Genomic DNA, 18,936 nt, shown 5'->3' with positions numbered 1-18,936 from the left:
CATTTCTGTGTCTGAGCAGGCGGTGCTGGAGAGCCTGTGTTTACACTGCGGAAGCGCTCCAGCTGACAGGTTTCAAAGCAATTGCATTTTTGGATGTGCAAATTACGCAGCGTCAACCTGCAGAAGTCTCACACAACCAATTTTAGAGCGAGGAGCAGGGTGGGAGGATGGCCACCACATTCCCACATCCTGAAAAACCCTAGGCTCCCTGAAGGTGCCTGTAATAAAGCGTTTGAAAACCAGGGCAACCAAAATCACTAGCCAGATCAAAACAAGCTGAGGACTCGTCTTCGGCTGGGATGCCCTAAAGCAGACAGGAAGAAACACCACTACCGGCCTCATGAGACATGCACCTACTCACTTGCCTCTTCACGTGCTCAGAGGTGGCTGTGATTCATGCAATGAGGAGAAGGCTGGAGGAGGCACACAGCCAGACCCCCGGGACGGAGAGGCTCCCCTTCAACCTGCCTCATCCATCGTGTACCTCGAGCACGAGAAGGAAACAAAACTTTGGCTTTCCCCACCAAGTCTGGACCTCTGTGGCCCGAGCCATGGTTCTTCAGAGCTGTGGCAGCGCCTGAAGGAGAGAGAAGCACTGGGTCTCTTTCCAGCCTCCCTGTGAAGCTGGGCTGAACCTCGACCTCTGCCTGAGGTTTTGGGGGGAGGCTTTCAAGTTGACCATGGTGCTTGTGCTGTGTGTGCAGGGAAAGGCAGGGGGCCTTGCCTTTGTTTTCTGCAGACACCAGAGAGCCCACCTCCAAGAACAGGGCCCCCCAAAATAAATAAATATATAGATAAATTAAAGCCTTCATCTGGGACCTAACCATCTACGTGCATCACATGACCCGCCTGCGTAGTTAATGTTTACTGACTTTGTGGCTAATTAAGAGGAGCCAAACAATCCGGGTTTATAGCAGCGCAATTCTTCTCCGGGCAACACCTCAATGACTTCTGAGGGCTTTCTGAGAAATGTGACATTTATTAACAGGCCCTGGGCATCCCAACTTGACGCAAGATGCTTCTGGCTGAGGGCGAGAGGGCTGGGCACTGACACTGGGGTTTAGGTGACCTTCTCCAAGGTCTTGTGTCCTGGGATGGTGTCAGGGTTCCTGCAGGGCTTCACCTGAGTGATGCCTTGGACTGGTGAGCAGCTTTTCTGAGACCTAAGAAGAGACCTAGGGAAAGGTTCTGCACCCAGAGGTTGTCGGGCACTGGGACAGGCTGCCCAGGGCAGTGGGCACAGCACCGAGCTGCCAGAGCTCAAGAAGTGTTTGGACAGTGCAAAAAAAAAGAGAGAAGAAAAAGCTGCAGAAAGGAAATAATGAGAGCTGGTGAAGCAACACAGAGAAAGGAAATTCTGAGTTTGAAAAACCATGCTCTAATTTCGACATTTGCGAGAGATGCTGCAACAACAGAGGAGAGGCAGCACCCAGACACTGCGCTGGTCTAGACAGGCAAATTAGTTCTGGAGTCCTTCAAGCTCTTAACGAAGTTAAGGGCTCTCCTGACTCACTGCTCCTTTCAGTGCTGGAATAAAGGCCCAGTCGCCATCAGCATTCTCAGACAGCAAGCATGCTTATTGTGTGGCAGGGTGGGTTATTTCTGGAAAAGGGAAGGAACGGCATGGGACCGTGAGGAACTCCTCACTGGAGAGCCTGGCCCCCTTCTCTGGTTGCTCCCCAGCTTTGCTCCCCATCTCCCAGCAAAACCCATTTCCAGCATCACAGGACCACATGCTGGTCTCTTCCAGAGTGGCTGCTGAGACACCCAGTGGTGCATGGGCAGTGGTTGGGACGTTGATTTTGGGGCACATTTCGGCAAATCATCAGTGCTTGCATGCCTTTGCAGATTCACTTCACTTGTTGCTGTTGTGTTTTGTGATCCCTGGACCCGGAGGCTTGCTCCTGTTAACAGTGAGGCCGGTGGGCAGCTGGCTGAAGGGTTCTGGGGAAATTTGGCAAAGGAGCCAAAATGGAGAAATCAAGGTGCTGAAGGCACCCGGCTCTGGGCTGTCACCCCAGCATCACCACAAAGCTGGTGGCTCCAGCAAGACCTCTGGCCTTCATCCACACTTTCTGGCCACCAGTATGAACGGGGCAGGAGGCAAAGGCTGCTTAGAAAATGAAGGGGAAAGCAGGTGTGTTATAGCTGGTGTGTTAGTATTGCCTGCTTAGTCTCTCTACGCCCTGTTACCACTCAGTGACGGGGAAAACGACTGGCAAAAATGTTAGAGGCGCACACTGAGAGCCCCCTCTTATGTAGAAATGAGTTTGCCTGTTGGCCTGGCTCTGGACATGCCAGCCTCTTGCAGCTGATGGGGCTGCTTTACTTGGGAGAGCTGGCGACATTTCACATTCCTACAGTCTGTAGGGGGGGCAGAGATTTTTTGTTTTAATGTTTGAGACCTGATTTTGTCCAACATCATAAGTAAAGATGACTCAGCCGCTGTTTTCCTCCACTTAACCACTGCCAAACTGACTTTGGGGTTGCAGGCCACCACATCTCCCAGTCTCCTCCTGGAGTAAATGGCATAAATGTGCTTCCCACAGCCGCCAGCAATAAGCCAGCACTTGTCAGCACTCTGGTGAGCACCGTGCCTGGTGACCTCCGCAGCCCTGCAGGCTCAGTGGGGATGTGTTGGAGGCAGGGGGTGTGTATGGATGGGATGTTCTGCCCCAGGTCTACCCCCTTTAAATTTCACCAAATTTAAAAGCCCTTTTTACATCCTTTGCTCTTTAAGCACAAACACAGCTTGCAGTTGAACCCAGAGGGACGTTTCCTCTCTGGGCGTCCCTGCCTGAGCAGGTGTTGGAGCAGGCGATCTCCAGAGGTGCCTTCCAGCCGTTCTGTGGTCCTGTGATCTGTGATTTATTCTTCCTCAACATCAGTTGTCTTTGTTAGAGAAGTCCTGCACATGGTGAGCTGTGCAGGACTCCATCCCGGGCCCGCGTGCTGCGCAGGGCACAGGACAAAGCAGGGGACGTGCAAACAAAGTGCATTACGAGGAAAGATCAGCGAGGCTACCGAGGATTTTGCTCATTGAAGCTATTCTCTGTCAGCAGACTGGAGAGATAGTCAAGGTACACGATTTTATCGGGTGACTCAAAGCCAGTGTTTGTTCCTTCCGAGCACCCTTGCATCATTCTGACTCAGCAAAACAAGCCCAGTGTTATGTTTTCTTCCTCTTTAGCCAATTTCCTGAGGACTTTTTCTCTTTAATGAGAAGCCATGGTACAAAGCTCCATGCACACGCTCTGGAAACCTTATCCAGGAGCAACACCATGCAGCAAAGTCCAGTTTTCTCAGCAGTCACGGCCTCAGACAACATTTTTCCTCTGCAGTGAGGTGTCTCCTTTTCCTCTAAAGCCACCTCGATCACAGTCTGTGAGTTATTTGCTTCCTCCCCTGCTGGGTCAATATTAAATTATTCAGGGCTTTCTGTGCCATGCTCCACCCAGCGAGGAGGTCACGGCCAGTGAATGTGGCATGGTGAGATACACCAGGAGCCTGCAGCCCCCACTGGAGAGCACAGGCCTGTCGGGAGATAAGGCTGCCTTTTTCTTTCCCACATCCTCGTTTTGGTTGCTTCAAAACCACCGAAGACTCCTTTGCTTGCAGCCCAGGAAGCCAGCCTCGTGTACCTGGGCATTAACAAAATGCTTTTCTTCCCTTCTGCCCGTCTGAGGTTTAGGTGTCTCCAAGGCAAAATCCAGAATGCATAATGCACAGGGTTAGGCTCATTTCCCCCTTTGAGTCCTCACCGAGTACAGAGGTCAGCCTCTTTGCAGAAAATAATCCCTTTTGTTTCCCCAAATCCTGCTTATTTTTTATTTTTGCTTTTTTTTTTTTGTTATTTTTATTTATTTTTTATTTTTTTGCTTTAAACTTATTTTTGCTTTTTGTTTCCCCAGATCCTGCTCGAGTGTGGGCGAGCAGGATGGGGACCCCGAGGAGGACTCTTGAAGCACAGCCACCCCAAAACGGGGAAGTTAACAAGTGAAAGGAGATGAAGAACGGAGGAGCTGCTGACTGACTCAGAGAAGGGCAGTGTTTTTGCTTGGTGTTGGCTCTTCGACGTGTTCTCCAGCGGGGATTTTCCATTCCACTAGGGATGTTAAAAAAGGGATAGGGAGCAGGTGAGCTTGCTAGAAAGCTGTTTCTGGCTCCTCCATCTCTGGGAGCTCCTGGAAAGGTGCTGGAAAACAGGGAGAGGTTTCAAAAGGAAGCTGTAGGAGCGGTGTGAGGCTGGTGGCAGCGCTGTACCCAAGGCCTGGGCACTGAAATGGCCAGGCTGGGCTAGCAAAGAGGCTCAGAGATCTCGCTGCCTTGATGCCAGCAGTAGCCAGGAGTGCCTGCAGACAGGGACAGGAGACTCCACTTGGGTCCCCAAGTTACAGCCCCGATGATGAATGTTTCTCACCTGCCTCCTGTTGTCCATATTCTCCTCTATTTCTTGCTGTTTCACTACCAAGAAAGCAATTTAAAGAAAAGGCCAGCCCCTTCCTCTTTTGTACAAGGTTTGTTTTCTTCTAACTCTAAAGCAACTTGATGGTGCAAGACAGGGCACCGTCACCCACAGCCGCATCACCACTGTATTTTTCTGCAGTTATCTGAATATTTCTGGCCGGTGCAGTAATACCTCTTCATCCCTCAGCGGCAAATTCCTTTGTAAGCCTGGGTCACCTTACCCTGCTTGTACGAGCACAAGACAACAAGGCAGTGCCTTTGCATGAGGAAAAACAAGTTCTGAGCCTCTTGTTTTAGAGCTGAATGGGTTTTTGGAGAAGTGCGTGTGCTCCTTCTGTGCGCGCTCCCAAGCAAAGCCCTTCTCCGGCAGAGGGGATGAGTTTCTGGGGAAAAACCATTCTCAAAACCATTCAAAACCATTTCCTCCTGAGGATAAGTGGCTCGGCTGGGGGACAGAGGCTGTTCCAAGGAGGCGCCGGGTTATTTCTCAGGCACCTTGGCTCCAAGGAGGAGCCCCGCCGGGCGGCACGCGGAGCTGCTCTGCAGCCCGCAGATTTCCTCGTGCCCTGACATGCTACTGCTGCTCGCAGGGAGTGCCGGCAAGCTTTTTCCCCTTGCAGGAGGGGCAAAAGCCCTTCAGAAATGCGGCCGGCCCTGCGCAGATGCAGCCCGGATGCACCGGCAGGGCATTCCTGCGTGGGGCTGGGGCCTCTCCTCAAACAGCAGCTTTTTGGGAGAGCACCTTGCAGCACCCTGTCCCCGCAGCACTGCCGGCCAGGAGCTCCCTTGTCCTCGAGGCAAGGCTCTGCAGGATGGGGACGGGACCTCAGCAGGCGGTGCTGAGCTGGGAGGCACTGCCCTGGAGCGCAGGAGCAGGGCTGACAGCGAGCTGGGCAGACTGGAAAAGCCATCTGAAAAACAAAAGGGATCGGGCTGAAAAGGGGCAAGCGTGAACACCTTGTGCAAACCATCCATTCCTGCCCTGGCAGCATAGCTGGGGAGCCCCAGTCCCTCCTTGCAAGCAGAAAAAAAAGGGAAAAGCACCTACATAGGGTGTGAAAAAGCCATCACCTCTCCTGTCCCAGGTGCCTGGGGGGTGCTCAGCCACAGTGGCATGCCCCGAGCCTGCCAGCCGGACACCATCACCCCCTCCATGCAAAATAATCAGGCGGGCAGTGGAAGAGTGGTTTTGGCTCCCTTTGAAGGCTTTTTTGACTTTTTATTTATTTATTTTTATTTCTTTCCACCCCTGTTCCATTAGGGGTCTTCTTTGGCAGCAGATGCACATTTGCCATCCTTCCCCATCTGTTGGGGATGTGCCATGAGACTGTGCCAGTCCCATGGGCAGTGCTGCTGGAGGGAGCCCGAGATCCTGCCCCTTTCCTCGTGGCTCCACAAAGATCCAGCAGCCGAGAGCCTGCCCTGGCTCACAAAAGGGGCACAGCGAGCTTGGGAGCCAGCCCCCTATAGCCCGAGAGACCAGTTGGTGCTGTGAAGCCCCAGCACAGGCTGGATGTCCCCGTCTCCACACCACATCAGGGCAGATCACTCAGTGCTAGGGCATCCCTGGGCAGGCTGTCCACATCCCTCCCCTTCGCCCCTTCTCCTCTTTCTGTGAATACCCTGCAAGGATCCAGAGAGCAGCAGCAGCTTCTTCAAAGCAGAGGCCTGCCCTCACGCCTGGGGCACATTCGTTTTATTTCATTTATTTTTTTATTTTTTTATTTTTTTCTCAGGAAGCACCGACTTGTCATTCCCAACTTTAATTTCACGTCATTTCCCCCTTAATACGATCATCCTCCCTTTATGTAATTTGTTCCCGCAGCTGCTCGCAGCACCTCCCTGCTCATTACCAGCAGGATTAATTAATGAGCTGTCTATCCCTAACCCCAGATCGTTACCCCAGCTATTTAATAAAATCCAACCAGACTCCTGAGGTGAGCTGCTGGGGTGGCAAGGCCGTGTTCCTGCCCGTGCTTTCATCCAGCCCCCAAAAAAGCGATCTCAAGTCCGGAGCTGAGCCCCTGGGCTCCCCCATGGGAAAACACTCCCTGTCTGAAGGTATTTAGGCTCCCCTCAGGGCTCTGCAGGGAGGCCTGCCCTGAGTAATGACGATAATCGTGCTTAAATCTCACCTGCTTTCATCAGCAGGGCTTTGGTGGAGAAAAAAAGGGTCGTTTTTCCCATGAAAGGGGAAGATGAAGTGACAGCCCAGTGCTCGCAGGGAAGAACCGGGTGTCCTCTCCACCAGGCCACACGTGCAGGGCGAGGGGGTCACCCCGGTCCGTCCCCAGCCTATCCTGCACCCCAGATCCACATCCATCACCCTGTGAGGAGCAGCATCTTTTGTAGAGAGGTACAAGTGTCAGCAGCTCCCTCCAGCTTTTCAGCCTGTTTGACTTTCAGGGCAGGGCGAGAGCCCTGCTCTCACTGCTCCTCCTTTTACCTAGGGCTGTGATCTCTGCTTCTACGGCTTGAGAGCCCACGCGCGAGGGCAGCCCACTGCTGTTCCCACTCGGGATTATCAGCAGTATTTGGGGGATTAATGTTGTTTGTAGATTTGTCTCTTTCCTATCAGATGCACATCAGATTTTAGGGCCTCATTCGCAGCGCTCTCCGTAACCTCATGTCTCCGTCTGGGCTGGCGGGTTACGGGAAGGCTTTGAAACTCTGCTTTGGGCACTCCGAAATCTCCTCTTACTACACCCATCTATCAAAGCATGGAAAGGCTTACTAATTTACCTGAAAAAAAAAAAAAAAACACAGAACCCACACCCTTAATCTTTTCACTGCGATGTCGTATAATTGTGTGGAGGTGTGGTGTGGGAGTCACAGTTTCCTTTCTGTTATTGCACACTTTCTACCTCAATCGCCTCTCAGTCTCCGTGGCTTTAAAAATTCCACTGCCAGTGCAGAACGATGTGAGCTGAATCTCCATCTGGAGTCAGCAGTGAGTGGAGCAGGTTTTATAGCATCTGTTGGTGCCAAGGATATGCTCAGCCCCTACGGGTTTCGGAATGCACTCTAACAGCAGAGGGGATCTGAAAAATCACCTGCTAACTGCATTTTAATCTCAGGATCTGGGATAATCCAGCACACGTATCTAAGATTACTGGCAATTATTTCATCTTTTCCCCTGAGCGGAGCTCTGTTTCCACAGTGCTCGTGATCTTCCAGCAGGTTCAAAAGGGTAGCTACACATTTTTGTTGCTAGGTGCTATGAAAATAAAAAAGCGATGTTGCTTCTATATGGGTACTAAACAGGGTGCAACTTTATTTACAGTGTAAAGTGCATCACACAGAAGTCGTTTAACACACACAAGCAGTGACATAAATGACAATACAGCACAGAACGGGGAAGGGAAAATGTTCCAGCGAGTATCAAAGCATCATCAACAGCACTAATATAACAGCCTATAGTTTCAGCTACTCTGTCCTACCACCACATCAGCTTATGAAACGTATTGACTGAGTATATCCCCAAACTCCATGTACTAGTCACTAGTGTGAAGCTGCAGTGCTAAAAGCCAACCCTCAGCCCCCAAAGTCTCCAGCGATGTCCTGCCAGCTCCGAGCACCTTCCTAACCACAGCTGTCTTGCTCTGGAGATCACCAGGGCAGTGAGGGCACGTACCAGAGAAGCACACTGAAAACGGGACCACCGACTTTTTAAAAACGTGAGAGTGACATAAATAAAGATCTGCTTTTCTGGCCGAGGCACTCTTTCCCTTGACGTATCCCACGTTGCTCACTGCGGCGCCCGTTCATCCACTGTTCACAGCAGCAAGAAGGTCAAGGAAAGTAAGTGCCGACACGTGGTGGCGACTATGTGATGAAGCGTGGGTATCATTTATTAAACACCACCTTGAACCAGAGTTGTAAACGCTGATGGCTGTCGAGCTGGGAGCCAGAAGATTGTGGCTACGTGTTATCCATGAGAAAAAAGAAGCTTGCAGGAGCTGGAACGACTCTTCAGCTGGCTGCAGCTCCCACCGGGAAGGAACCTGCAGAAAAATTTGGCTCGTCCCCTTAACAACTCCTTTTCCTTACCTATTTGCTTTTCTTCCAGCTGGCTGAAAGCTGTTCCTGGCTCACAGCTTGACTTGTTTCCTCTGGGGTTTTCACGTTCACTTGTTTCGGTCTTGGTCTTGTTTGGTCGTAACAGCCATCAGTTATGTGTCAGTATTTTCTAGTGGCCTACTCCCGTAACTATTAGCTCATTTTTGTGTCATATCACATTTCTCTCATGCATTCATAAAAGGAAGGTAAATTCATAAAGGGGGAAAGGGTGGGGCAGGGTGTGCACACTCATAATCCAGAGGGTAACTAAGCAGTAATGTTGCAGAGAACAAAATTTATTTTCTTTTATATTCTTACTCCTTCTTTTGTGGTGTTGGCTGCCAGTCATGCTTTGTTATTATTACTGGGGAAAAACTGAGCTTCTGACAAATGGTTCTCAGGTTCTCACTCTAACACCTTCCTTCACAGGTCAGACTTGCAGCTATCTGATGACAATCAGCAAACATTTGACCTCAACACATGTGTGTGATTTCCACCTTACAATTTCACCACACCGCTTAACCGTGGGTAAGCCTGGGCACCTCGGTTCATTAGAGCACGACTTAATGACGGCGCTCAAGTACGCGCTGCTCTCACATGCAATGGGATCGGCAGTGTGCAAAAGAGAAATCTGACAGCATGTGAGCTCTCAGTATTTCTTTTCCCTAGCCGGGCATTCCTGCCCATGTGTGTGTGTTCAAGAGAGGCCTTTTCCAGTTCTCTGAGAGTTCTGCATGACGCAAGTACCACCCTTCTGTAAGCACATTGCAAAGTTTCGCCTGTAAACACTACTGTGCCTTCTCTCCCTCCTCCAGGGCTAGCCAAACTTCAGGCAGCTGCTAGACATGTGCTGCGTAGTTTACTCAGGAAAGGGGTGCTGGTTGCAGGCAGGGGGTGGTGAGTCCCCTTCCAAGTGGGACGCAGCGGTTTCAGCGGTCTGACCGCTGCCCACTGCTGCACCCTGGATTATCCAGCCCTAGAGTGAAACCTGAGCTGCCCGTAAATCAAAAAGCCTCAGAGGCTGTTGTTGCCTAGACATTGCCTGCCTTTCTCCAGATGAAATGATGTTCTCTCATCTCTTTTACACTTTTGACTGTTTTACCGACAAGTCTCAGGTAAAATCCACGTCAACGCCTTCCATTAAGTCACTTTCCAAGGACGTTAGCGTCACATAATGAACATTACAGCATGTTCTTATGCCTACCAGAAACTCTGGTTACAATATGGGCTTTATCAGATGTACCTCTAATTTACATCAGCGTTGAGTTCAGAAACAGGCCCGACGCGACGTTTAGCTGCCTGGTTAGCCTTACGTAACTACTCCTTACTATTGGATTGCTGGACTTCAATGTGCCGTGGCAGGTGATAAGCAGATGATTGCCACATTATTCTGTTTAATCATGGTTGGCAGTATAGTACTTTTTAATTAGCTTACTGTGTGTAAGAAATGGGAGGGACCATTCGCCATACACAACTCCTTCCTCAGCGGACAGGAGGAATCTTTGCCTTGGTATGTGCATGTGTGTATGGTGTGTGTGTAGCAGCATATATTTGATAATACTTTTGTAAATGGAAAATACAGAGGATTTCTTTTAAAATGGAGTGTATAGAAAAAATATATCACAAAAAAAAAATACAAAACAAGGGAGCTGGGGGGAAGGGAAGCAATGGATGTGATTTACACTGCATTAGATTCCAAGCCCTGGTACCTAGGTTGAAGAAAGGTTTCTGAGTGTAAAACTGCTGCTCTGCTGTTAAAAGGGATAGAATCCAGCCTTCCGTTTCCTGTGTCAAAACAAAACAAACAAAATAATATCAGTGCTGCGGTGAGCATGCAGAGGAAGATCAACAGCGAGGCATGTGGTGAAGGTGTCTGAAACTGCACCTGGGATTAGAGGGCTGTAGCTCAAGGCACTACATAGAGAGGGAAAGGGAGGGAGATGATGTCTAATGTAAACCGTGACTCATCATGGACTGGTTTGGAGCTCGTCTACTCCTGGATGCTGATAAAAGCTTTTGGCCCTTTCAACTTCCCCTTGTAAATCACACCTAGTTAACCAGCAACAGTGAATCTTTGCTATCGTGGCACTTACTCCTGTTCTGCCTGTATAGTTTCTGAGTCCTCAGCACAGTATCCTACGCTGTAAAGAGCCACAGGGAGCGAGGCCAATGTTTAACAAAACACAGAACAGATCCGACTGCCTGTTTCTGCCATCTTCCCTCATCCCCTCCGGTTCTGTGTGGGAAGTCTCCTCTCAAACAACCCTTGAAGGGGTGAGCTATTGGACCACAAGCCTACAGGGCCAATGGTCCACCTTCTCTTGGGTTTCACAATGCTGCTGGTAGCTGTGGACCTGCACAAAAAAAAAACAAACAACAAAAACCAAACCAAAAAAAAACCAACAACCAACCACACCACAAAAAAACAATCAGACAACAACAACAACAAAAAACAAATCAAAACCAACCAAACAACACGCACACACACAAAATAATAACAAGAGAAGTCCAGTTTGGTAACAGCCTGAAACTCTCAGAGAGTTATTCTCAGTGTTAAACTCTAGAATTTTTGGCAGATAAATCCAGTGAATTTGGGCTCACCTGCCTCTTATACTAAATGGAAATATTATCAGACTTTGTATCTGTAACTTTCAGCCTAAAGCCAAATACTGCTTGTTGGCAGTAAATTTAAGCTGCTTCGCTTATATATATATATATATAAGCACAAAGGAAAGCTATTCATTTTGGACAACACAATTGCTGAAGCAGGTACCTCATCCAGAGCCTTAAGATGAATGGCAGATCAGTGAGACAGGCAGGCATGGCTGGAGAGGAGTTGAGGTACAGATATTTTTGCCAGTATGTGTTTCATGGCCCTCAATAATCTTCCATGTGGGGAGCAGAGACCTCGTGCTGCATGTTGTGTTATTATATCTGATTCCTGACCATAACAATACCCTTACAATTCCTCCTGCCTTCTGTCTCCAGGGCTGTAAATGGCTCTTAATGGCAGTGTGGAACAAAACAGCTTCCCAAAGGTAAGCTGGGTCCTGCTCAGACTCCCCTGGAAGCCAAATGCCCAAACTTCACAAATCATCTTTAAAAAACAAAGCTGCAATTAAGACTTTTAAATGCTGCCCTGCATTGTGATGGCAACTCCTGGTTTGAAGACCTCCACTGCTGGCCCTGTTAGACATGAATCAGCAAACCAAAGCACAAGCACGGGTAAAATTCTGCAAAAGGCAGCATACATGAACAAGATCTACGCCCAGTCCTTGTGGCTCCTGGCACAGGGATGGCACTGTCAGGCAATCTGAGCTGGGACTTGACTCAGAGGGACTGCATTTTGCTCCACACAATGATACCACCCAACACTGAGCGTAAGAAGAATTATCATTTGTAAGGCCGGTTGCATGACCCTAGGCTTCAAGCTGAGGCATACAGAGTTCAGACTGAATGCTTGCAGAGAGCAGGCAACCTGACTTTCCTGAAGAACATCCTGTATTACATCACAGCAAACACCTCCATTTACAGCATTACAATAAGGCTAAACCTTGCAGGTTTGCCTGCTTGCTCACACATAAATGCACCATTGCCTGTGATTTCTGTATGTTTGGCAACCACTTGGCAGAGCAGTCTCTAAGGTCTTTCCAGACTGCCCATAAACAGCAAGTTGTCCAGTTACCACAGATTTACAGGATCTAGAGATGCTCTGCTGCAAAATTAATTGCAGTTCTTGAAAATTACTGCTCAGTAAGAGCCAAACAGCATAGCCATGGGAGAGCGCTCAGCAACACTTACCTCGAGCAATCATGTCCAGTCCATGATGAGGGGCAATAACATCGATTTGGCCGTATGCACTTCCCACCGTTTAAACAAGGCGACTGGCAAACAGCTGCGTACAAATGCACACACAGACTGTGTTAATGAGAACACCAACTCCAAGCTGTTAAAGAACGGCACGCTGGAAATCCAGCCTGCATTGTTTTGTTACAAACAGACTGCTCTCAAAGCTACAGCAGTAAATGTCAGCTTTGGGTTTCTTGTAAAAGATGGTTTGCTCTGGGAAGGGCAGTGTTAGAGGCTCACTTCTGCTGAATGTGATTCAAACCTCTCTGCTGCTTCTGCGGTCTGTTGCACTGTATGAGCTGCATGGAAGAGCCAGTACACGTTTTTATCTTGCCTTTAAAAATTCTGTTCTTTTTGCCCCAGATTGAGGCAGAAAAGGAATGCAAGTGGGAGCAGGAGGAGGGATTAGAAGAGAAAAGTCATAAAATCAACAGAAAAATAGGCCTCATTTCTAGGAAGAAAATGTAGATGTTTATTTGACAGGAATGTGATGGCTGAGCAGCAGCCAGGAGAAGCAGAAACCAGATGTGGTAAAAAGTCCAGAAAGAGGTAGAACAAACAGGGAGCTAAAGGTCAAAAAGCCATTTACACATCAACAGCAGGCAAGGAGTAAGAGTTCATTCACACAGTGACACCTCTATGGAGACAGGGAAAGTAAGCAGAGTGTGACAGCAAGTTCCTGACAGGCACTGGATATCCCTAAGACGTGTGACTAGGTGGTACGGGGCATTTGAACTGGAGAGCAAGCGCTAGCCTTCCTCATATGACGGTGCTGGGTCAGCTGGGAAACTGCTGCATCTGCTCCTGTGTGACAGCCAAACCCAAGGTATCAGGCAGCCAAACAGAGAAAGTGAAAGCTTCAAGTCTTCCTATCAGTTTTGAGACGAGGAGATAAAAGCACCACACAATTTACACAACAGATTCAGAGACTCTCTTAATGAGCTCCTTCCTACACAAACATTTCTAACACCAGGTTGCTGAAAAGCATGAAGTCTTTTAAGCAGGTAACACCATATTAAGAGGATAGACTTAAAGACACCAGGGAAGACAAACTTTGGGTGTTACTTCTGCCAGTAATATGCATCACTAGAAACACTGATTAGAATAGAATTACAGGAAATGGAAATGAGTAATCCCAGGAATGTGTAAAGGAGATGGAAATACTCTACTCGTTTCCTCTGGGCCAAAACACAAGCAAACAATGGCAGGAGGTTATAAAGAGGGACCATCCCTGTGCAATTAAGTGTGCCGGGTTTCTCATATTGAAAATGACTTCAGATTCTGGAATGAAGAATATGAATGAAACATCTTCACCTCTCACCTCATGTATCTAATTATTCCCGTGAGACCAGCAGGTAATCCAAATATTTCCCATTTCACTTTGCTCTGTTATGGTACAGTGTCACAACCAGGAAGTGAAACGAGAGTTGGTGTAGTAACTTCATAAACGGTGCTTGTGTACTTTGTTGAATGGATTTTGGCACAGATAGAGTTGTCCACTAGATTTTTTTCTTGAGCTACTGAAAAGCAAGTCATCCTGAACAGATTTGAATTGCTGGCCCAGAACTAAAAAAGCCATCTGTTCTCCTCAAGTACTTATGTTGTTACAGCTGCAAACTTTCTGAAATACTTGAGGAAATACAGCATTACGTGCTAGGCTAGTGTCCCTTCAAACAACAGCAGTTCTGAGTTAAATTGGTTACTCTGAAATTCTGAACATGAACATTCATTAACAATAGCATGCATTCTTCCTGGAGTTCACCCAATTAACCACTCGAAAGACCTACAGGAAAGCAGCGCCCAGCTTTCATGTCAAGGCCCTGTTAGCCTCAGTTAAGGTGCACCTGAACAACAAAAATACAGTGAGCAAACTCTATAATAATAATAATAATAATAATAATAATAAAGTAGTTAACATCTACTAATGATTGAGATTCAGTAATGATTGAAAGACATTTCAGTGATCACTCTGTCACTATGAGTTTTGTTGGCTACTTCCATAGGGATAAGCCTTTAGGAAGCTGCCTTTTATTCAGAGTTGTTGTGGAGGCAAGTATGCCAAACCTTGGTTCAAAATGTTACCCCTCATTGCAAATCAGCTTCACCTGCCCCCACACCATACAGCTATGTGTTGAGAAGCCTCAGCAAAACTTGCAACTTGCTTCTGAGTCCAGTGGTGAAATCTGTACAATGATGAGTGAGTACATAAAACAATGTACAGGCTCTTTTTGAGAAGCTCATATACTATCTTCTCTCCACTGTACTACTTTTTGCAGACAGCCCTCTTCTGAATGCTGTTTGTCCTTTCTGGGACTAAATTTCTCTGAGGATTGTTAAGACGCATCATGGACTACTCTGAAAATAGTTTGCAGCTGAGGACAGCAACGCTCAGGGAATATTATTGTAGGGCTGGGTTTTCCTGAGAGAAGCCTGGTAGTTGCTACAGAGTCCTTAGTAAACTGTGCTAAACATTGACAGAGGAGTCACAAAAAGTGTGGAGAAAAATGTAGGTAAGAGGCGTTTTACCCGTATGGCATCGTGCTCCAGTCCATCCAGCAGGGCAGTCACACTGGTAAGGAGCCACACAGCGACCTCCGTTGAGACATGGCAGAATGCATATTGCTGAGGAGAAGGGAAGAGAACCAGTAAGAATAATAACCTCTGGCAAGTGAAGAGGAGGGTGTGTAAGAAAAGAACCTAAGGTCCCACAGTGTGACATCCAAAACAAGGGAACTACACGCTGCTCGTAGGAAAGCCCTGGTCTGGGCCAGGGAAAACATGCTGGGACAGGTGACACCACAAGCCTCCCAGTCTCCAGCAGTACAAGGCATTTTGGGTGCAACGGGCTGACTGTGGCTGCAAGCTTTGGGGAACAAAAGCACCAGAGAACTGCTGCGTTATACCAAGTAGTTGATGGCCCATGACCAACCAACCCATGCTGTGCCAATGAGATCTACAAAATGTTGCAATATGCAAACTGCTTGTGATTTATCTACTTTTGTACATAAAGGTTTATGTACATAAAGGATTTAAGTACCTTTCAGTACTTGAAGGGGACTTATAAAAAAGATGGGGAGCAACTCTTTGCTCAATCAGATAATGACAGGACGAGGGAAAATGGTTTTAAACTAAAAGAGGGGAGATTTAGATGAGAGGTTAGGAGGAAATTCTACCCTCATAGGGTGGTGAGGCCCTGGCACAGGCTGCCCAGAGAAGCTGTGGATGCCCCATCCCTGGAGGTGCTCAAGGCCAGGCTGGATGGGGCCTTGGGCAACCTGATCTAGTGGGTGGCATCCCTGCCTATGTTAGGGGGGTTGGAACGGGGTGATCTTTGAGGTCCCTTCCAACCCAAGCCATTCTGTGATTTCTGTGATTTAAGGACCTTCATAAAATTACCATCTCTACTACCCTAACTGAATGGAGTACCTGTGTGAACATGCTCTCACAGGAGCAAGAGTTGAGCTGGGCCTCAAATTTGGACCCATGTGAGGCACTTGCAGGGGAGTTTTATTCTGGGAGGATGAATGGGGGCTGCAGAGGACTGATGGACACAGTTTATTCTTCTTCTGCTGCATAGCAGAGATCAAGCTGAGCAGGCACAGTCAGCTTGGGTAAGAAAGGAATAATGAAATTATGGGAGTTCACGGGGCTAATCTATATCACCAAGATTTACTCTTGTCTGTATCACTAAATGAGTAGTGCTCTGCACATTTTTTCAAGGTAGTCAGGCCCTTCTCAGGAAGATGTACCTCTCTTATTATCTGTGAAATGTACTGTGAGGTAGGAAGCGAATGAATTCTTTCCAAATCCTGTGGCCTCACCTGGGGCCTGGCCCTGACAGATCAGTGCTCAGTGCTAGCACTCAAAAAGCCCTCTGACTTCCAGAACAGGCCATCAGCACCAAAGACTAAACCTAACTTTTCTGTTCACCGCTGTACCTTGCTTGACAAGCAATAACGCAGAATCAAGGTGGCATTAACCAATTGTGGGAAGCCTCTCCTCCTCGCTACCTCTGTCAAAGAAAAAAAAAAAAAAAAAAAGTGCTATTGCCTGTGTCTGCCTGAACTGTAATCTAACCAGTCAGCTGTCTGTTCATTTTCCCCATAAAGGAAAACAGGGTCAGAACTGGGATGACAGATCAAAATGTCTAGGGGCATGTCTTCTGGTTCTGACGAATGCACTAGGTATCGTTGCTAACGTTAAGGTAAGGAAATCGGTTGTGGCATTCCCAACACAATGCTGCCAGGCACCGGGCTCAACCCCTCTCCTGCTGAAAATGCCCAACATACAGGGCCGAGTCCGCACGCTTGGCTGTGGACCTCACCAATCCTTTCTGTAAAGAGCACTGCCAAGGAAATGGGAAATATGGCAAAACCTGGCATCTCCAATGCTGCCCATAGAATTTCTGACATGCCCAGACGTCAGATTTGGCTGTTCCCAACCAGAACAGATCCAGTTCTCTAGTTACACAATGGCCCAGGCCAGGAAAAGCCGGCCCAGCGTTTGTGGGGCAGTGGAACACAGGTCAGGAAGGACAGGATGGAAAAGGTGCCCCAGCCATATTACCTGAGCAGCTATTATTATCACAGCTGTATTATCTTTTTATGGGTGTTAGAGGATGGCCATTTGTCTAGAAACAAGCAATTGCTTAGTCATTTCTAGTCTAATTTGTCAAGCAGAACAAAATTATGCTTTTTATGTTTTTGGCTCTTAGGCCTGTAATTTTCTCACTTGGCAGTAAATTCATTTGTCCTACCTACAACATCCTTAAAAATTACACTTAATGGATGATACATACGCTCTTCACAGAGACGACCCATCCAGCCATCCGGACACGAGCAGGCATTTGGTCGCTCACAGACCCCACCATTCTGACACGGGAACCGACAGACAGCTGAAAACAGAACAATTTCATGACCACCTCAAGAAGGTTAATTAGAAAATCAATAATTCAGAATCTTAGACAGATTTTTGCAGTTGTAAGTTTTCACATAGGACAAACAAACACAGTAAAGTTCAGAAGTTTAACTTGTTTTTGATTTCAAGGGCGACATCGTTTCCTAGCTGTGTGCATGTGACTAGGTACGGTGAGCAAGAGTACAGAGGGAAGCATACAATACATAATACTTTCCTCTTTATTTACCATTAAAACAACCTAAAAATGTCCTTGAACAATGACAAGAATGAAAAATAATGTTTTTAGGATGGTCTGGTAAATTATCTGGACAACGCTTCAAGGCTAACACTGTGCTTTACTTGTTTTTTCTCCCCCCACAAAAACTATTACCCACTTTTTTCCTCCTCTTGATAAAATCAAGCTTTCTTCTAACCTTGGTATGAAGCACCAAGATAATGCTGTCTGGCATAACACAGGGTTTGTCAAAAGCGAGATAAAACACTGTGGTTGCACATGGAATTTTTATTGCAGTATCATCCAGAGTAATGAGGAGTGCCCTACACTGGGTGCAACAGTGGCACAGCAAAGTGTTTGCCTGTGGAGCCAAAAGTATGATTATAAGCCTCATTCAGCATTCATGCTGACTGTTGCTCCATGGCTCACATACCTGCTAATAAATACTTGATCACACAAGGGATGAATTTGAAGCGGGCTCTAACACACCACCTCAATAAGTTGCCTGAACTCAACAGGCTTTGGACTCTATCATCATCTTTTGTACAACATTGTGCTGTGTCTTGGCTAGTATTTCCAGGAAAACCAGGACTACTTTAAAAAACTGGGTGGCAAGCTAAGTACAAACATATTAAAGATCATTGGAGCAAGTACAATCCCTCTCATGTTGATGTACATGCCATATACATAAGATCAAAAAATGTGGCTTCTAGATGGTACTACAGAACAAATAAGTAATCAGACAAACTTCTAATTAGTGGTAGTTATGAACACAGAGTAACCTCAGGAAACTCAGTCTGAACTGTTAATTGCATCCTATCTTTAATTAGTTACTAGCTGAGCAAAATAATGTGTTTAGGCTTTGAAAGTATTTCAGATCTTTTTCAATGTTAGTATTAACTACAAGCAGTGGTTTAGCACACTGGTTCAGACCTGACTTCCACACTGGAAAGAATGCAAATCTTGCACTGACAGAGCAGAGCTTGAGTCACTCTTGCAACTAAACCATGCCAAGCTGCAAGTTACAGCTTGGAGTCCATTGAAAGCCTTAGCTGAAGCTTTAGCTTTCTTAAAAACTCAAGAACTTTCCCATCAAATGTCATCTGGTAACGAGATTGGGAAGAGACCTTATGCCCTGACAGGTTCACAGAAGTTGCAGTATTTTCAGAGGTATTTGGAATGATCTTTGTTGTAAAGATATCTAAGAATATACAGACAGTTCATCTCTAGGTGTTGACTGAAGTGGAGTAGTGCGCCAAACAGATTTCTTCCGTGCAATGAAAAATTATGAAAGTTGAATCAAAAAGCATTTGAAGTTTTGAAGGCATCTGTGATCCAGAACACTGAAAAGATATTCAATGAAAGTATAATGGGATGGTAAGTAAAGGTCTGGTATATAAATTAAAAGCCAAGTTAAATTCAAGGCTGCC

General features: G+C 47.2%; 1 protein-coding gene across 2 annotated transcripts in view; it reads right to left on the bottom strand.

Moving 5' to 3' along the window:
* Positions 1–7,715: 7,715 nt before the first annotated feature.
* Positions 7,716–18,936, bottom strand: part of SVEP1 (sushi, von Willebrand factor type A, EGF and pentraxin domain containing 1) — a 122,651-nt gene continuing 111,430 nt past the window's right edge. For both annotated transcript variants that reach the window (XM_082782918.1, XM_082782919.1), the window contains 4 exons: positions 17,174–17,269; positions 14,902–14,997; positions 12,328–12,421; positions 7,716–10,311 (listed from right to left, as the gene is read on the bottom strand). In XM_082782918.1, the coding sequence (XP_082639044.1) occupies positions 10,281–10,311; positions 12,328–12,421; positions 14,902–14,997; positions 17,174–17,269 (317 nt within the window). In that variant the 3' untranslated portion in view covers positions 7,716–10,280. The remainder of the gene's footprint in view (positions 10,312–12,327; positions 12,422–14,901; positions 14,998–17,173; positions 17,270–18,936) is intronic.

The sequence above is a fragment of the Aythya marila genome (assembly GCF_965140915.1).
Source record: "Aythya marila genome assembly, chromosome: Z".
In the NCBI taxonomy this organism is placed as follows: domain Eukaryota; kingdom Metazoa; phylum Chordata; class Aves; order Anseriformes; family Anatidae; genus Aythya; species Aythya marila.
This window is presented reverse-complemented; position numbering and strand designations above follow the sequence as displayed.